General features: G+C 43.9%; 1 protein-coding gene across 14 annotated transcripts in view; it reads left to right on the forward strand.

Moving 5' to 3' along the window:
• LOC110497798 (transmembrane protein KIAA1109 homolog) overlaps positions 1-19300 on the forward strand; it is a 128876-nt gene that overhangs the window by 85831 nt on the left and 23745 nt on the right. For 6 of the 14 annotated variants that reach the window (XM_021574170.2, XM_036954757.1, XM_036954761.1 and 3 more), the window contains 18 exons: positions 80-291; positions 1955-2038; positions 2791-2989; positions 3329-3388; positions 3594-3820; positions 4201-4389; positions 7680-7810; positions 7912-8035; positions 8219-8331; positions 8471-8561; positions 9067-9120; positions 10608-10879; positions 11043-11258; positions 11778-11958; positions 17726-17915; positions 18386-18565; positions 18710-18846; positions 19013-19211. In XM_021574170.2, the coding sequence (XP_021429845.2) occupies positions 80-291; positions 1955-2038; positions 2791-2989; positions 3329-3388; positions 3594-3820; positions 4201-4389; positions 7680-7810; positions 7912-8035; positions 8219-8331; positions 8471-8561; positions 9067-9120; positions 10608-10879; positions 11043-11258; positions 11778-11958; positions 17726-17915; positions 18386-18565; positions 18710-18846; positions 19013-19211 (2859 nt within the window). The remainder of the gene's footprint in view (positions 1-79; positions 292-1954; positions 2039-2790; positions 2990-3328; positions 3389-3593; positions 3821-4200; positions 4390-7679; positions 7811-7911; positions 8036-8218; positions 8332-8470; positions 8562-9066; positions 9121-10607; positions 10880-11042; positions 11259-11777; positions 11959-17725; positions 17916-18385; positions 18566-18709; positions 18847-19012; positions 19212-19300) is intronic. The other 8 variants (XM_036954759.1, XM_036954763.1, XM_036954764.1 and 5 more) reach the window with 8 other exon arrangements.

The following is a 19300-nucleotide window of genomic DNA, read 5'->3' on the forward strand; positions in this document are numbered from 1 at the left end:
ATCGAATTCTCTAAATTGCATAACCTCCCCAAGAAAATCGTTATAGAAAACTTAATCACTGTTTCCCTTCTCGTTGCAGCTGTACTCTTCTGGCTGAACTACAAGGCGGCCTACGATAACTGGAACGAGCAACGTCTGGCATTGAACAAAGACATCCACATGGCCACCAAGGAGGTGGTGGACAAGCTGCCAGGCATCCAGCAGACCTCAGCCCAGGCCTTCAGCACCCTGTTCCTACAGCTCACAGTCAATGACCTTGGAATCTGTTTGCCCATCACTAACAACTCACTGGTAGGAGGAGAATGATGATCTTAAAAACGTGGTCCTTTATTTTGCACCCTAATGTTTTTGGGAGAAAGCCTTTGCAATGTGGCATGTTAAAATGGTATATACTTTTTAAGTACTGTATATTAATGAATGTTGCAAGTTGGGGCTTGTAGAGAAAGAGGGCACACGTCTTGGACACACAATGTTACTAAGAATAGTTACATATTACAAGTAATAGTTATTACATTACTGTGTATTTTACTACAACAACCCTGACGGTGTTAAATTTAGTCTTTGACCCGTAGACTCATATTTTGTTAATGTTTTTCTGTTTCAGACCTTGTCCTGAAACTGTTTGTGTGTTACATTGATATGAGCTAAATTGTAAGAAATATGTTTGTCTGAAAGTGGCACACAGTGTGAGTAATCATCAAATCATGGGTCATCTCGTTCGCCAAAGAGCTGATCCAATGTTTTCTCAAATGTGTTATTCTTTTTTACAACCATTTTTTGTCACAATGTTCATTTGAATCAGAACCAATTATAAAAACAAAATATAGAAGAATGAATATATACTAGTAGTAATTTGGTCACTTTTAATAACTTCAGTGACTTTATTAAAATTTAGTTGGTTATATACACTCAGTGGACAGTTTATTACGTACACCTATCTCTGACGGACCCCACTTGCCTCCAGAACAGCCTAAATTCTTTGTGTCATGGAAACGTTGCTCAATTGGTATCAAGGGACCTAACATGTGCCAGTAAAACGTTCCCCACACCATTACACCACCGCCACCAGCCTGTACCGTTGACACCAGACAGGATGGGGCGATGGACTCATGCTGCTAATGTCAAATTCTCTGCCATCGACATGATGTTACAGGAACCGGGATTCATCGGACCAGGCAATGTTTTTCCACTCCTCAATTGTCCAGTGTTGGTGATCGCCTGCCCACTGGAGCCTCTTCTTCTTGTTTTTAGCTGATAGGAGTGGGACGCTGTGTGGTCGAATGCTGCGATAGCCGTTTTCCTTAGACTTGTCATCGCAAGCACCCATAGGACTGACGCTAACTGGATGTTTTTTGTTTGTCTCACCATTCTCAGCTAACCATAGACACTGTAGTGCGTGAAAAGCCCAGGAGGCGGGCCGTTTCTGAGATAAGGAACTGGCGCGCCTGGCACCGACGATCATACCACGCTCAAAGTCGCTTAGGTCACTCGTTTTGCCCATTCTAACGTTCATTCAAACAGTAACTGAATGCCTCGATGCCTGTCTGCCTGCTCAGCAAGCCACGGCCACGTGACTCACTGTATATAGGAGTAAACCATTTTTGTGAAAGGGGTGGTGTACCTAATAAAGTGTAGCTAGCTGTATTAGTATATAGCTGAATAGATACAATTGGGCCTATCTTGATAACCTTGGAAACATAGCAAACATGGGAATGGTGGAGAAAGGTTTTTCAGTGCAGTTTCCTTTGCATTAGCAGCAAATTACAAAATTAATTCAAGGTAAATGTCTTCATAAATGCTAAAGATTTCATTTGTGAATTGGTGAATGACTGACTAATAGTGGAAAATAGTTAAAGGATTAATCAAAGTTGGAATTTGATGACTACATCCACAGTCCCTGGTTGTTTCTCTTACAAGTTAGTCAAAGTTATAATTGTGTTTCTTATCTCCATAGAAAGGACATATACCAGGTTTCGAAGGCATTCGCTCTGAAGCTGGGGCCAGCAGATCTGTAGGCCCGCAAAATTATGCACGAAAAGTAACTTACAATCTATTCAATCTCTTGTGAACACTTGTGTGATGTTATTCAATGGTTTATTACTGTTTTACTTGTAACAACCTGTTTATAAGTGTTTGTGATGCAATCTTGACACAATGCTGACATAACAGGTTATAGGCAACCAGCAATTTTTTTTGATACAACTGGCATAACTTTAATGAAGCTTGAAATTGTTTGACTGGTTGAATGTCTCACCGTTACGGTCAATTGGCACAGGTACTTTATTGTTATCATGAGTGTTATGGCATGCACAACGTCACAACTGCATTAACTATGCGTCAACTAAATGGATGTTTCCATGGAGCCAATGTGTTTTTCAACATTACACACAGGCACATTTCCTATTCCTAAGTAATATACTTTATTTGAAGGTCGGCCAATATGCTTATAAACCATTATTAAATACTTTTTAACCATTAGTAAACCATTATTAGGTTTCTAGCAGCAAACCTGTGTATAAATTCATAGAATTTCATAAATTAGTACAAACACCTCTAATCATAATATGATGCATGGATAACTAACAGGCCTTAAGTGTGTTGAGTTTAATTCTTAACGAACTATTTAATGTTTATAAACAGACCGTCAAATAAAATGTTACCGTAACCCTTCACCTATTCCTAACACATGACTGACTGTTAACCTTAATGTTATCCCTGTGTTAGACTTATCCGGTAACCCAACTTTAACATCTTACTGCCCCGTCCACCCTCAAACCTCGATCCTCACAGGCCAACCACAGCATTGACTTTGACACGGGCTCTGCCCTGGTGCTGACCATCGAGAGCACGCTGATCACCGCCTGCTCCTCTGAGTCGCTGGTTAGCAAGGGCCACTTCAAGAACTTCTGCATCCGCTTCGCCGAGGGCTTTGAGACCTCCTGGGATGACTGGAAGCCTGAGATCCGAGGAGACATGATCATGAACGCCTGTGAGTGATTGGACCGCAAGATGTTGGCTTTTACATACAGAATGGAATTGCAAATGCATGAAGTCAGGAAATGAGACGGCTTGTCTATATTTAGAGCTGGGCCCTGGAAAAGCTGAGGTCAAGTTTAACATCAGAACATGACTTTATGTAGAATAAGTACATTCAAAATACATAGGGAAAGTCTAAAGCTTCACCCATATATTGAGTACCAAAGAAACCGATAGCTTTTGATATACCACCCTAATTAAGCTCTAGATGTGCCTAACTTCCTACAGTGTGGTCCCCTACACTGTGCCGGTCCTCTTATTTATGTAATATTTGAATGTGTTGATTTTGTAGGTGTTGTTCCAGATGGCACATATGAAGTGTGCTCCAGAACCACAGGCCAGCTGTCAGCAGGTAAGTACTGCACAGATAATGGGCATCAAACCTTGTGTATATTATGAAAGGGGTTCGTTTGACTGTGAACGTTGTCAAGCTTTTATCCAAAACACATCACAGCTGTTTTCTTCTTCTCTCTGAGCCAGATATTTGTATTCTTAGTGAGTGATAGATGGATTTAGTGTAGGATAATATTGTCCTTCCCTCCCTGTGCGACCATCAGAAAGCAGCAGTGCAGGCACCTGGGCGCTGAACGTGCTGTGGAAAATGTGTGGTATCGACGTCCACATGGACCCCAACATTGGCAAGCGTCTCAACGCCCTAGGCAACACACTGACCTCGCTGACGGGAGAGGAGGATGTGGATGACATCGCTGACCTCAACTCAATCAACATGGTCAACTTGTCTGATGAGGATGAGGCCGACACCATGTCGCCGACCATCCATATGGTCAGTGTTTTCAGTCTTTCCCTGACCATGATAACAATACTGAATATTTGTGTATTACTTTGAACATGTGAATTGTACAATTCTGAGTGTGTTTGTATCCTGTGAGTTTGTTAATGCCTGTGATTCTGGTGCACTACTACCTCAAGACGATTTAAGAGGCTGTTAAAGCACTCTGATTGTGTTAGAGATTATAGTAGCTCTGTGTGCGTGTGTAAAATCCCTGACTGTGTGTCAAGAATGTAAAAAAGTACTGAGTGTCAAGACTGCATGTCTGTTCAACCCATTACAACCACTGTGACAGCACTAAAAGCTATCCAAGCTGCTTAGTCCATGCACCCAGTTGAACCTTGCCTTGGGCGTATCCATCCCGTTGATTGCAGGGGAGCCCAGAGGGAGAGTGCAGCAGCCCTAGGCTCACGTTCAGGACACGGCTGGTAAACAGCATCCTGGGCCTGAAAAGCCCCAGTGTCCAGAGTGTCTCGGTACCAGGCGACTACCTAAACGACTATGCTCTTCCCCCGTCCAGAGGGAACATGGCCAGGGCTCCCAGACCCCTATCCTGGGGATGTGTATGTACTGTAGCCCATCCTCAACTGCCCCACTCTCTATTGTCCTACCTTCTAGGCACGTTAATCACGCTACGGGTAACATTAAGGCTTTATGGTCCAGATTTCAAGCTGCAGAATGGATTTCAATTGCTAAGTGACTCAATGAATTGTGATAATATCAGAGGGCTCGTAGCAATTGTGTATTTGGAGAACAAACTAACGGCAAACTAGGGATGGGCACAATTCAAATAATATCAAGTTCACAATTAGAATAATATCATAACATTTTTGGGGGATATCTGGATAGTTGAAATGCATGTAAATACATAACCTGCGTGGCTTGGGGGAGAGGTGCCGCTCTGCTTTCATGCAGAAATTGAGGCTATTTTGCTGCACTTCCTGTCCTTAATTCAGATTAATGATTGCCGATGGTTGCTCCTTGTAGCCTACTACTTCTCATTTAGCTAACTTAATTATGTAATTTCAATTCCATTTTGTGTTGATTAGAGATCTCCAACGCTGCTTGCTACTACACATGGAGCCACTGACTAGTGCCACTTTGATTGGCTGACAATAACAACAAACCCCATGTAGACTACAGTATGTGTTTTTATTGAATTAAGAATGTCAAATGTCATGGTATATCCTTGTGTGTAGCAATGTCACTTAAATACTTTTATTTCATTTTAATAACGCCTTTTCATTGTTAAAATAGGACTATGATTTATTATTATGTTTATGAATACTCTCGCAAGTATTCAAAAACTAGCGTATGTTCAGATATTCGAATAACCATGCTCATCCCTATGGCAAAAAATAATATGGTCACTTAGCAATTGACTCTTTGGGGTTTAGGCTCTTCTAGTTCTCTTTTCACCTGGTTACACATGTTGTGTTAACTCCCTCATCTGAGAATTGGGTTACCAATCGGTCCCAAAGGTCTCTAGTATTATGGGGATGGTGACTTTCATTTCACATATTTTTCTGCTGTTTATGTATGTGTATAACATGATAATTGGTGTGAGTATAAGATGTGACTAAGGTGGTGAATCTTTCTCCCTCCTTCCTCCTGATTCTGCCGCTTCGACCCTACTCTCCTCCCTTTCCACATCCAATGACTCACACTGTCCCCTTTCCTCCCGTCTGGCTCAGCTCTCCCCACCTGCTCCCTGGCTGAGTGACTCATTACGAGTTTACAGAACAGGGCAGCAGACAGCTAAGTTTAAATGGAGGACCTATCGTCCTGTCACTCCCTCCTCTCTACCTTCTCTTCCTCTGTATCCGCTGCTAAAGCTTTCTACCACTCAAAATGTCAAGCTTCTGCCTCTAACCCTGGTCAACTCTTTTCCACCTTCTCCTCCACCCCCACCCCCTTCCTCTCTGCGAACGACTTTGTCAACCACTTTGAAAAGAAGATTGACGACATCACTCAGCCTATTAAGTCCACTGGTCTCACTCACACAGAACTACCCTGCATCTTGATCTCTTTCTCCCCTCTCTCTCCAGATGAAATCCTGCGACTAGTGAGGTCTGGCTGCCCGAAAATCTGCCCGCTCGACCCCATCCCCTCCACCCATCTCCAGACCATCTCTGGGAACTTCCCTCAACAACTCATCCCTGTCCACTGGCTGCGTCCCCTCTAACTTAAAAATTGCCCAAGTCGCTCCCCTCCTCAAGAAACCAACACACGACTCATCTGACGTCAAAAACGATTGACCTGTATCCCTTCTTTTCTTTCCAAAACACTTGAGAGTGCTTTCTCGTTATCTCTCTCTCAGAACAATCTTCTTGACACTAACCTTCAAGACGGGTCACTCAACCGAGACTGCTCTTCTCTGTGTCATGGAGGCTCTCCGCACTGCCAAAGCTGACTCTCTCTCTTCTGTTTTCATCCTCCTAGATCTATCCGCTGCCTTTGACACCGTGAACCATCAGATCCCCCTCTCCACCCTCTCAGGGCTGGGCGTCTCAGGCTCTGCACACTCTTGGATTGCATCCTACTTGGCAGGCCACTCTTACCAGGTGACATGAAGAGGATCTGTGTCTACACCACGCACTCTCACTACTGGTGTCCCCCAGGGCTTGGTTCTTGGCCCTCTTCTTTCTATACACCAAGTCACTCGGCTCCGTCATATCCTCACATGGTCTCTCCTATCATTGCTATGCTGAAGACACTCAACTACTTTTCTCCTTCCCCCCCTTCTGACACCCAAGTGGTGACACGCATCTCTGCGTGCCTGGCAGATATCTCAACTTGGATGTCTGCCCATCACCACAACCTCGACAAGACGGTGATGCTCTTCCTCCCGGGGAAGGCCTGCCCGCTCAAAGACCGCAACTCCATCACGGTTGACAACTCCACAGTGTCGCACTCCCAGAGTGCAAATAACCTTGGCATGACCCTGGACAACACCCTGTCGTTCTCTGCAAACATCAAAGCAGTGTTTCGCTCCTACAGATTCATGCAGATTCTACAACATCTGTAGAGTATGACCCTACCTCACACAGGAAGCGACTCAGGTCCTAATCCAGGCACGTCTCCTCTCCTGTCTGGGCTACTGCAACTCACTGTTGGCTGGGCTCCCCTCTTGTGCCTTCAAAACCCTGCAACTCATCCAGAACGCTGCAGCCCGCCTGGTTTTCAACCTTCCCCAAGTACTCTCATGTCAATCCGCTCCTCCGCACACTCCACTGGCTTCCAGTCGAAGCTCGCATCCACTACAAGACCATGGCGCTTACCTAAGGAACAGCAAGTGGAACTGCCCCTCCCTACCTTCAATATGCTCAAACCCTACACCCCAACCTGAGCACTCCGCTCTGCCACCTCAGGTCTCTTGGCCCACCCTATGGGAGGGCAGCTCTCGCTCAGCCCAGTCTTCTCTGTCCTGTCCTTCTCTGTCCAAATTGTGGAACCAGCTTCACCCTGAAGCTAGGACGGCAGAGCAAACAGTATCTTAAATAATCCTCCTCGTCACTTTGACCCCACCCTCCTCCCTGACTCTACTGATGGCTACCTAACTGAGGAAAATTTTACTTTCTATGCCTGTGATATGTGGTTCTTTCACCTAGTTATCTTAAGATGAATGCACTAACTGTAAGTCGCTCTGGATAAATGATTAAAATGTAAAATGTGGCTGTGTAACTTTGGTGTAATAATTAATTATTAGTTAGTTTTGTGGTGTGAATAACCCAGGTTGGAGGTGTAATCTAATTTAGGTTATTTAATTGTGGTGATTGTTATAAAAATACATAAACATTATGTGGTGTAATATGTGAATTGCAGGTTGTAATTTGTCCTTTATACTCCACAGGAGACCATAGACCTCAGGCGGCAGGCGGCAGTGGGCAACCAGATCTTAGATCCAAGAAGAGGGAAGTTAAACAAAAGAATAGTGGACATCAGAGAGCTGAACGAGCAGGCCAAAGTCATTGATGACCTCAAGTAAGAGTTATTGTCAAACACCAAACCCAAGGATCAATCCTTGAAGTCAGATCACTCATCTCCATTTCATGTAATGTATACTGTATGTTCTCCTTTCACAGGAAATTGGGAGCGAGTGAGGGCACAATTAACCAGGAGATCCAGCGCTACCAGCAGCTGGAGTCTGTGGCCGTCAACGACATCAGGAGAGATGTCCGCAAGAAACTACGCCGCTCCAGCATGAGGGTGAGACCACTACGCACTTACTTACCCCCCTTTTGCTGGGCTTAATACTTCTGGACTGTGGGAGTCTTTATTTGAAATCCATTTGTAAATCCTGCAACTTACAACTCCATACATCTCAATTTAAATGGAAAGAACACCAGCACTGATAAACCCTGATCACTTGTTTGTATGCTTCTCCATCAGGCTGCATCTCTAAAGGACAAGTGGGGTCTGGGATACAAACCCAGCTATAACCGTTCCAAGAGCATCTCTACAGCAGCAGGGAGGCCTCCACTTAAAAGGATGGAACGCCAAAGGTACTGTAAGATCATTCCTTGTCTGCAGTTGAAACCTAGCAGGCTATGGGTCAATTCTGTATCAATTCAGTAAAGTCAGGATTGGGAATTGAATTGAAATTCCAATGGGTTGGATTATTTTTCCTAATTTCCTGCTCAGTTCCAGAATAGGAGACGTAGATGACTTGCCGGACATCAGAGTAGATGCATCCTCCCCTGGACCAAGAGTTACCTTCAACATCCAGGACGCGGTAATGTATAGAATGACGACAATGGTAGTTAATAACAATAGGATTCTCCAAAATGGCAGTTGCACAGCGTTTTATTTAGTTAGGGCATCATTTCATCCTCCTGTTTAACACTATGACAGGCCTCTTGACCTGAGACTGTGTGTGTCTAAACATTGTGGAAACGCTCTGATATGTCAGCGGAAGCTAAGTGTTAGCTTTTCAGCTTGCTTGTAGCTTGAAGGAGAGTTAAAGAAATAATCCACTCAAAAACAATCTAGTATTTTTTTCATTAGTCCACTGTTGATACAGTCCCAAAATGTTTTGCATGTGAGCAGTCAAGTTTTCAAGATGATGGACTTTCAAAAAAGCAAATTGTGACTTGCCACATTGTCATGATGACGCAAAACACAAATTACAATAGTTTTGGAGTGGATTATTCTTTTGAGTGCAAAATCCCCTCTTGAACATGTTGCTATGCTTTCATTTTTTGGATGGATTCCATTGTTCTCTTTCTGTTCAACTGAAGATTAATAATCAGGACTCTACAAACCGACCAGTCAGTCCAGGAGAGGTCTTCAAGGTATTTGTAAAACAACCAAAAGCAATCGCAAACAAATGAAAATCAAAAAAGAACCTTCTTCTTCCGCTTCTTCGTCTTCCACTTCTTCCTCTTCTTCTAATAAAATGTCAACGACTGATTTGTTTGAAAACATGGAAATTCAAAACAGGATGATGAGAAGAAGGCTAGTAGTATCAATCAATGCTTGATTTTCATGTATGTTGGATTGATGCATGCCATACCATCTTCAGTAGCAAGAGATCAACAAGTCAAGTGCACTTGAGCTAATATTTTTTCATGCACTTACAATACAACTCAAATGGCAATATGGTTAGTAGGGAGTAATATGCTCTTAATACCAGCCATTGCATCTGATTATGTGTTTCAAAGAAAACTGTAATTATTCGCCGCATGGCTACGTCATCGGCGATATTGCGGCTCTGTAGATATGGTTAGACTTGTGTATATGTGTATTTATTTACCTAGTCAGTTAAGGACAAATTCTTATTTTCAATGACGGCCTAGGAACAGTGGGTTTAACTGCCTGTTCAGGGGCAGAACGATTTGAACTTGCAACCTTCCGGTTAGTAGTCCAACGCTCTAACCACTAGGCTACCCTGCCGGTAGTAGTATGCCTGCATATTATGCTGTACATGTATATACTGAATGTTTAAGATTATATTTCAATGTGCCATTGATTCACACACACGCATCCTGTTATTAAATTCCATGTCGCTCCAAATCAACTTCTTTCAATCACAGATCTCCTTTTCTAACTGCAGCAGCTATGCCAACCCTAGTAGCTATGATTTAAGACTTTTAGGATGTATAGAGCCTCTGAGCCTTAAACTCTAGACCATTAGCTTGGCCAGCCTCAGAATAATTGTGCCTCAAAGCTGTGACTAGTGGAAACATTGAGGTTTCCTCCTTTACTTTTTGAAAATGTCTACTTTATGCAAACTGCTCAGGACAGTGGTTGTTTATGGCTATACTGTCCTTTGTGAGGGGTTGCAATGTTTTTTGTTTTGGGAGTTGATCCGCTTCATCCACTGTCCTAAGAGAAGACGTTGTCGTGCAGCTTCTTTCTGCCCAGGTGTCTTCATCCTAACATCCTTCACTTCATCCTCTTCATCTCTGACTCCATATCTCTTTCCTCTGTCTTCTCCCAGAGCACTGCATGAAAAAACGTCAAGCACATAGCAGTCTGTATTACAGGACATTGTAGCCTCTAGTTATGTACATTACATCTAGCAATAGCCATGATATTGGCCATGTTTAAAAAATGTTTTTGAAGATGCCAAGCTGGAGTAGATTATGACTGTAACGCACATTGTGTATTGGCAATTATAACAAATCGTTACAAATGTATTACTACACAAACATACAGATACTTTGAAAAGGATGTTATCTGCTACAGAGTTTAGAGCACTTTCAAAATGTTGACCTTTTCTAATTAAAAGAGTCTAACTGTCCCCCTCTCAACCCCTCCCATATGTTCTCTGCTGAAGTTTCCAGAGGAGACAGAAATGGACCTGTTATCCATCACCATTGACGAGCCACTCCATCATCATCTTCATCACCTTCATCATTTCCCATCTGTTAGCGAAGGACCCCACTCAGTGTTCAGTGCCCCTGCAACCCCCGCCGTCTTCTCACCTGGCATTCCCTTCCAGCACGACGACATGCGGCGTGACGAGCTCTCCTCCTCTTCCTCAGAGGACTCCGACAAGGAGGAAGAGTTTGACCGCGAGAGGTCATCCAGCTACTTCAGGAGGACTGTGTGAGTTATCCCCCCTCCCCTTTCCACCTCTCTCTCGTCTTTGTTTGGCCGGTTCCCAGACCCATATTAAACCTACTACTAGACTAAAAAGCATGCAATTTCTTTTTTTTTTTTACATTTTCCTGCCTACTAAACACGACCCCCGTTTGTTCTGCTATCACAGCCAACCACCACACAGAAAACCATCAGGCTTCGCCGCTGTCAGCCAGATGTTCAGTGAGCGCTGGCCCAGCACACCCACCAACCGCAGCCTCATGAGCTCAGTCACTGAGAGGAACATTGACTTTGAGCTGGACGTGCGTGTGGAGATTGACAGTGGCAAGTGTGTCCTGCACCCCACCACGCAGCAGCCCGAGCACGAGGATGTCTCCTTCAGAAGGTACGGCACCTGAACCCTAGGGATCTTCTAACTATTTAATAACTTATGCCTTATTATAACCTAGACAAATCATAAAGTATTATACCTGCAGACTTTAAGTTAACCCCCTTGAGTCAATGCCCGTGCCCGCCACAGAAATCGAATTAGCATAATAAAAAATCTCTATCAAAATCCATCTGTTTAAGCTAGAGATATGCATGGGCTGCGTCTCAATCCACCACACCTGCGGTGGAAGGTTTACTTTAAAACAAACTTCCCATTGATTGATTCTTTTTACTGTTTTTCCATTTATGAATCTGTTATTTAAGGTCAAATTCAATGTTTCATCAAATAATATTTGTTTATCCCTAACGGGGTCATACAATTCAAAATCAAATAGCCAAATGATCCTTGGTATGACCATCTTAAAACCATTCCATATGTTAGCTTAGTATCCCCCTCCCCCACTCCCGGGTTAGACTCTTAAGGATGAAGTGTTACCAAAGTTTCTAGAAAGCTATTTATCCTCCTGTACTGTAGGAGTTGTGACCGCAGCTCCAGGAGTCTGGACCAGGAGTCTCCACCCAAGAAGAAGAAGCTCCAGCCCACTTACACCTCAACCACCCACCTCCTGGCCGGGAAGAAGGTGCCTTCCTCTCTGCAGACCAAATCCAGTGATCTGGAGACCACTGTCTTTTACATTCCGGGAGTGGATGTCAAGGTCAGTTCATTTGCTTTCACTCCATTACTGTTATCCTATCTATAGCATGGTATAAATAATGTGTTTAAACGATGACCCATCAATATGATGCATTAAATGGTAGGAACTATATTGCCATTGATGATTTAAACGATTCTGATACGTAACTATTTAGGAATATAATGTTTCCCCATACGCATCGGTCCCTGATTCAAATGTTTAAAATACAAGATCATCGTTCCGCTGGACCCCAAACTAATCCAAATATAGTTTGCATCGGTCAGAAAATCAATTAAACATTCTGAACCGGTTTACTTTTTTTCCTACCTTCCGAAAATACTGTACCTCAACTTTTGTGACAACTGATACATCCTCTCCTTTAGCATCGAACTAAGCATGTAACTGCATTGACAGTAGATCATTTATCTGCAAGTCATTTTGCATGGCGAACAACCCCAGGCAATATCAGTAGCCTAGTAAAATGCGCACTGTCAAACTGGGCACACCCCCATCTTCATCAACGAGGCCGACATGGAGACGGTCAAAAAGTTCCTCGGCATACACATCTTCGAGGAGCTGAAATGGTCAAACCACACAGACATGTATGTATGCGCATGACTCAACACTATACATGTCAGCTACAACAGCGACTGAAATGACTGCAACACTTAACAAAGAATTGTAGTTAGTTTCAGAGTGGGTGGCAAGGAATGTTAGTCCTAAATATTTCTAAACTAAAAGCATTGTATTTTGGACAAATCATTCACTGAACCCTAAACCTCAACTAAATCTTGTAATAAATAATGTGGAAATTGAGCAAGTTGAGGTGACTAAACTGCTTGGAGTAACCCTGGATTGTAAACTGTCATGGTCAAAATATATTGATACAACAGTAGCTAAGATCTGGAGAAGTATGTCCATAATAATGTGCTGCTCTGCCTTAACAGCACTATCAACAAGGCAGGTCCTACAGGCCCTAGGTTTGTCACACCTGGACTACTGTTCAGTCGTGTTGTCAAGTGCCACAAAAAAGGACTTGGCTCAGAACAGGGAAGCACGGCTGGCCCTTGATGTACACAGAGAGCTAATATTAATAATATGCATGTCAATCTCTCCTGGCTCAAAGTGGAGGAGAGATTGACTTCATCGCTACATGTATTCATGAGAGGTATTGACATGTTGAATGCACCGAGCTCTCTGTTTGAACTACTGGCGCACAGCTTGAACACCCATATGTGGTAGTGGTGGAGTAGGGGCCTGAGGGCACACAGTGTGTTGTGAAATCAGTGAATGTATTGTGATGTTTTTAAAATTGTATAAACTGCCTTCACGACAGCGACTATTCAACCTCAAGAGGCTGAGAAAATGTGGCCTGTCCCAAGGACCCTCACAGTGTTCTACAGGAGCACAATCGAACACATACGGCAAATCCACCGCCGCTGACCACAAGGCACTACAGAGGGTGGTATGCTCAGCCGAACACACCATTGGGAGCACACTGCCTGCCCTCCAGGACACCTACAACCAATGCTCCCTCTAAGCGGCACAGAAGAAATATCAGCAAACGCAGAGAAACACGACATTGAATTTCTCTCAACATTCTAGAGTTTTCCCCGTTAGTTAACACTGAACGTTTCCTTCTTCTGTGGAAATTGTGATCGAATCAATGCAATATTAGCCACAATCAATGCAACATACCAAAACTAAACGAACTATGCAAGACTTAGTATGCAAAATGAACTATGCAAGAGATTTTGTTGTAGGCAGAACGCATCGGGGTTGAATTCTATTGCATTGACAGGCACGACTCAGGCCTATACACTACACAAACCGGTGCGCCATAACCAATCAAAGCTGCAGCAGGCCTATATGTAAATAGACCATTGCCATATATGGATCTGTGCCATTCACTTTGAACTTGACAATATCTATTCTTCCGCGCCCAGAAACCTGCTCCTTTTACTCTCTGTACAAGAGAAACAAGTCTCTCACCGTTGCCGCTTGTTATAGAATAAGCATGCCCCGTTCAAAAAATGTAGAACCAGAAATAGATATAGCCCTTGGTTCACCCCAGACGTGATTGCCCTTGACCAGCACAAAAACATCCTGTGGCGTTTTGCATTAGCATCGAATATGCAACCTTTCATGGAAGTCAGGAACAAATATACTCAGTCAGTTAGGAAAGCTAAGGCTAGCTTTTTCAAAAATAAATTTGCTTTCTGTAAAACTAATTCCAAAAAGTTTTGGGAAACTGTCCATGGAGAATAAGAGCACCTCCCCCCAGCTGCCCACAGCACCTCCCCCCCGCTTCTCATTCACCCCAATCCAGACAGCTGATGTTCTGAAAGAACTGCAAAATCTGGATCCCTACAAATCAGCTGGGCTCGACAATCTGGACCCTCTCTTTCTAACATTATCTGCCGAAATAGTTGCAACCCCTATTACTAGCCTGTTCAACCTCTCTTTCGTGTCATCTGAGATCCCCAAAGATTGGAAAGCTGCTGCGGTCATCCCCCTCTTCAAAGGGGGAGACACTCTAGACCCAAACTGTTATAGCCCTTTATCCATCCTGCCCTGCCTTTCTAAAATTTTCAAAAGCCAAGTTAATAAACAGATTACCGACCATTTCGAATCCCACCGTACCTTCTCCACTATGCAATCTGGTTTCTGAGCTGGTCATGGGTGCACCTCAGCCATGCTCAAGGTCCTAAACGATATAACTGCCATTGATAAAAGACAGTACTGTGCAGCCGTCTTCATCGACCTGGCCATGGCTTTCGACTCTGTCAACCACCGCATTCTTATCGGCAGACTCAGTAGCCTTGGCTTCTAAAAATGACTGCCTCGCCTGGTTCACCAACTACTTCTCAGATAGAGTTCAGTGTGTCAAATCGGGGGGCCTGTTGTCGAGACTTCTGGCAGTTTCTATGGGGGTGCCACATGGTTCAATTCTCGGGTCAACTCTTTTCTCTGTTTTCAACTGATTGCTGCCCGCATCCTCCCGCCCGACTAGCATCACTACTCTGGACGGTTCTGACTTAGAATATGTGGACAACTACAAATAACTAGGTGTCTGGTTAGACTGTAAACTCTCCTTCCAGACTCACATTAAACATCTCCAATCCAAAATTACATCTAGAATTGGCTTCCTATTTCATATCAAAGCCTCCTTCACTCACGCTGCTAAACATACCCTCGTAAAAACTGACTATCCTACCGATCCTTGACTTTGGCAAACACTCTACTCAGCAAACTGGATATAGTCTATCCTTTTTATCACCAAAGCCCAATATTGGGGCGGCAGGTAGCCTAGTGGTTAGAGCATTGGACTAGTAACCAAAAGGTTGCAAAAGCGAATCCCCAAGCTGACAAGGTAAAAATCTGTCGTTCTGCCCCTGAACAAGGCTGTTAACCCACTGTTCCTAGGCCGTTGTTGAAAATAAGAATGTGTTGTTAACTATCTTGCCTAGTTAAATAAAGGTTAAAAAAAATAATTAAATAAAAATATACTACCCACCACTGCGACCTGTATGCTCTCGTTGGCTGACCCTCACCACATATCTGTCGCCAAGCCCACTGGCTCCAGGTCATCTATAAGTCTTTGCTAGGTAAAGCCCCGCCTTATCTCAGCTCACTGGTCACCATAGCAACACCCACCCGTAGCACGCACTCCAGCAGGTACATCGCACTGGTCATCCTCAAAGCCAACACTTAATTTGGCCGCCTTTCCTTCCAGTTCTCTGCTGCCAATGTCTGGAACGAATCTCTGAAACTGGAGTCTTATATCTCCCTCTCTAACTTTAAGCATCAGCTGTCTGAGCAGCTTACCGATCACTGTACCTGTACATAGGCAATCTGTAAATAGCACACCCGACTACCTCTTCCCCATATTATTACTTACCCTCTTGCTCTTTTGCACCCCAGTATCTCTACTTGCACATCATCATCTGCACATCTATCACTCCAGTATTAATGCTAAATTGTAATTATTTTCACCTCTAGGACCGATTTATTGCCTACCTCCCTACTCTTCTACATTTGCCCACAATGTACATAGATGTTTCTATTTTTCTTTTCTTTTGTGTTATTGACTGTATGTTTGTTCATGTGTAACTCTGTGTTTTTTTTTGTTGCACTGTTTTGCTTTATCTTGGCCAGGTCGCAGTTGTAAATGAGAACTTACCTGGTTAAATAAATAACAATTAAATGAATGGACTGTTTTACAGCATGAGTGGTCATGAGTAGATGCCCTTGTTTTGAGATCAAAGCGAGAGCTACATGTAGCGCGTGTGTGCTAGTTAGTGAGTTATTATCCCAGTTATAGATTATTTGTAGACAGCAATGGGGGAGTGATTTGCTATTTGTCTTAAATGGGCAGTGTTGTATTTTGAGACAGGCTTGAATAAGCTAAGTAGCCAATTGGCACAGGGTAGAATAATTTGTCTGATTCTCTGTAATAATGATATGGGAATAATGATGCATCAAACAACACAACAACATTTTCAGTCACCTGCTTGTCTAAAGGACAAGTGGATAAACAGGTTCATGTCAAGCCCTGCAGGTTTTTTCTAACGTCTCATGGAATGTAGGCCTAGCTTGAACACCACACATTGGCTGCAACTGTAGGCTGAACGACAGAACAGCTATTTCCATGTTAAAATGTTATGGGATGCATTTTCTCCATTGTTTAAGATGGTAGACCACTCTGGTAGGCCTACATTATGATCAAATAGCCACAGTAGCCTACTTGACCACTTTTAAAACTAACTTAGTGGGTACAGCCTCAGTGTTCACAGTAAACGCACGGTGGAAGTTGCACAGAATTTTCCAAACGTTCAAATTTGCTCAGTCATGAAAGAAAATTGAGGGAACATTGCATACAACACCAGGTGTCGCAGGAAGGCCAAGAAGATCATCAGGGACCTGGGCCACAGCCTGTTTGCCCCACTTCCATCACTCAGACGTGGGTAGTACAGGACCAGTCTGGCTAATAGCTTCTACCTACCCCCAGACCATCAGGCTGCTGAATAGCCCACTTTAGTCATTTATCATGTTAAATAGCCACAACTACAGGAAAACATTCCCCCACTATTAAACCACCGCCACCAGCCTGTACCGTTGACACCAGGTAGGTAGGGCCATGGACTAATGCTGCTTAAGCCAAATTCTGACTCTGCCATCAGCATGATGCTACAGGAACTGGGATTCATTGAACGAGGCAAAGTTTTTCCACTCCTCAATTGTCCACCAGTTGGTGATTGTGTGCCCACTTGAGCCGCCCACATCTTCTTGGTTTTAGCTCGTAGGAGTAGAACCCAGTGTGGTCGTAGCCAATCCGTGACATGAATCTACAAGTTGTGCGTTCCAAGATGCTGTTCTGCACACCACTGATGTATTGCGCCCACAGGACTGCCGCTGACTGGATGTTTTTTGTTTGTTGCACTATTCTTGAAAAACCCTAGACACTGTTGTGTGTGTGAAAAGCGCACACACACACACACACACGACAAATCCGCTCAGACAGTTTCAGCTCATGAGCTCCATCAGCAGCAGATTTAATTTAGAATGGAAAATGAATGTTTATGCAACTAATGTTAGTGCATCGAATCACATTGAACCGAATCTCACCGATTCGTTCCTCTAATCAGACCGCATCGTGCCGTTTCAAACTTCAACCTATCGTTCCTGTATCGTATCGGAGCCCATGTATGTAGATACATATTAAATTGTCTTGAAAAGGAATGTTGCACATCCTTAGTAACCATTTTTCTATTTCCTCCAACCCCAGTTGCACTACAACTCCAAGACCATGAAGACTGAGTCACCCAATGCCTCGCGAGGATCCTCCCTCCCCCGCACCCTCTCCAAAGAGTCCAAGCTGTATGGTATGAAAGATAGCGGCCCTCACAACCCTCCCAATGCTGCCCAAAGCAAGACTAACACGCTCCTTCCTCCCCCACCCCCACCTCTACCATCAGGTACTGAGAGCTCTCATTATTACTTGCATGCCCTTTCACCTTCTGTGTTGACCTACAGTAACGCGCCACATCTCCATCATGGCCATAGACATCCTCAATCAACCCACCCAATCAATGTAATGCATGCTTGTGTAGTCGTGTCCAAGGCTTTGATCTGTGAATGTTGAAGACGATTGGCATTTCTGTGTTGGAATGTTTTAAGAATAATTAATGTAATAATTTTGTTTCAGACACGTAGTGGGTGGATAGATAAAGGGGCTGTTTTATTAAAAACTGTTATTCTCCAGATGAAAGAAAACATAAAAGGTGGAACCAGAAAGTTCTGTAAATGAAAGAACATTTGATAAGTTTGTCCCACTATGTGTTTCAGTCCATCACTAGTTAGGTAATGGGTCACACTAAACACAGCATATTGTAATTACCAATGTTGGTGTAAGTAGTGAAGCTTTGTGTGACCCTGTCAAACTCAGATCATGTGTCCTCTGCAGCCAAAGGCAAGGGTAGTGGTGGGGTGAAGACAGCCAAGCTGTACGCCTGGGTGGCCCTTCAGACCCTCCCAGAGGAGATGGTCATCAGCCCTTGTCTTCTGGACTTCCTGGAGAAAGCTTTGGAGACCATTCCAATCACCACTGTGGAAAGGAACTACACTGGTATGTAGGGTCATTTAATTGCAAATCCATCGCCTGTTTGCCGTGGGAGAGAGATGGTTAGAATGGGGTTGCTGGGCCTAAATGACCAACAACATACTAGACCGTTGCTCAAATCTGACCCTGTTTTGTCTGTGTGTGTCTCAGCTGTGAACTCCCAGGAGGAGGACATAGGCCAGTTTGAGCCAGTGGATCCCCTGGAGGAGTCCACCACCTCCCTGGTTTCCTCCACCTCTGCCTACTCCTCCTTCCCTGTGGACGTGGTGGTCTACGTGAGAGTACAGGTAACCTACCTCAAATTGCCCACCTTACTATGGCTCGCAAAGCTCATGTCACTCTGTTCACCATTGTACAATATGAGTGTTTTAAATGAGTATGTTTTGCTGTCACAATGTCCAGACCCTGAGACCCCACACACAAAAGTTTTATAATCTGACTCCATGTCTCTAGCCCTCTCAGATCCGCTTCAGCTGCTTGCCCATGTCCAGAGTAGAATGTATGCTGAAATTACCATCTCTAGACCTGGTATTCTCCTCTAATCGCGGTGAAATGGAGATTCCATCCAGCACCCAACCTACCGACAGCCCACACCCACCCTCCTCCACCCCCCCGAGCCAACACATCCTCAAACCGCCCCCTATGAAAGGAGGTATGGATAGCAATGCACCTGTAAAGCAACCTATAGATGTGTGAGTGGCTGCATTTCATTTTCTAAATCTATCTAGTCCATAATATAAC

Source organism: Oncorhynchus mykiss, chromosome 19, assembly GCF_013265735.2.
Source record: "Oncorhynchus mykiss isolate Arlee chromosome 19, USDA_OmykA_1.1, whole genome shotgun sequence".
Lineage (NCBI taxonomy): Eukaryota > Metazoa > Chordata > Actinopteri > Salmoniformes > Salmonidae > Oncorhynchus > Oncorhynchus mykiss.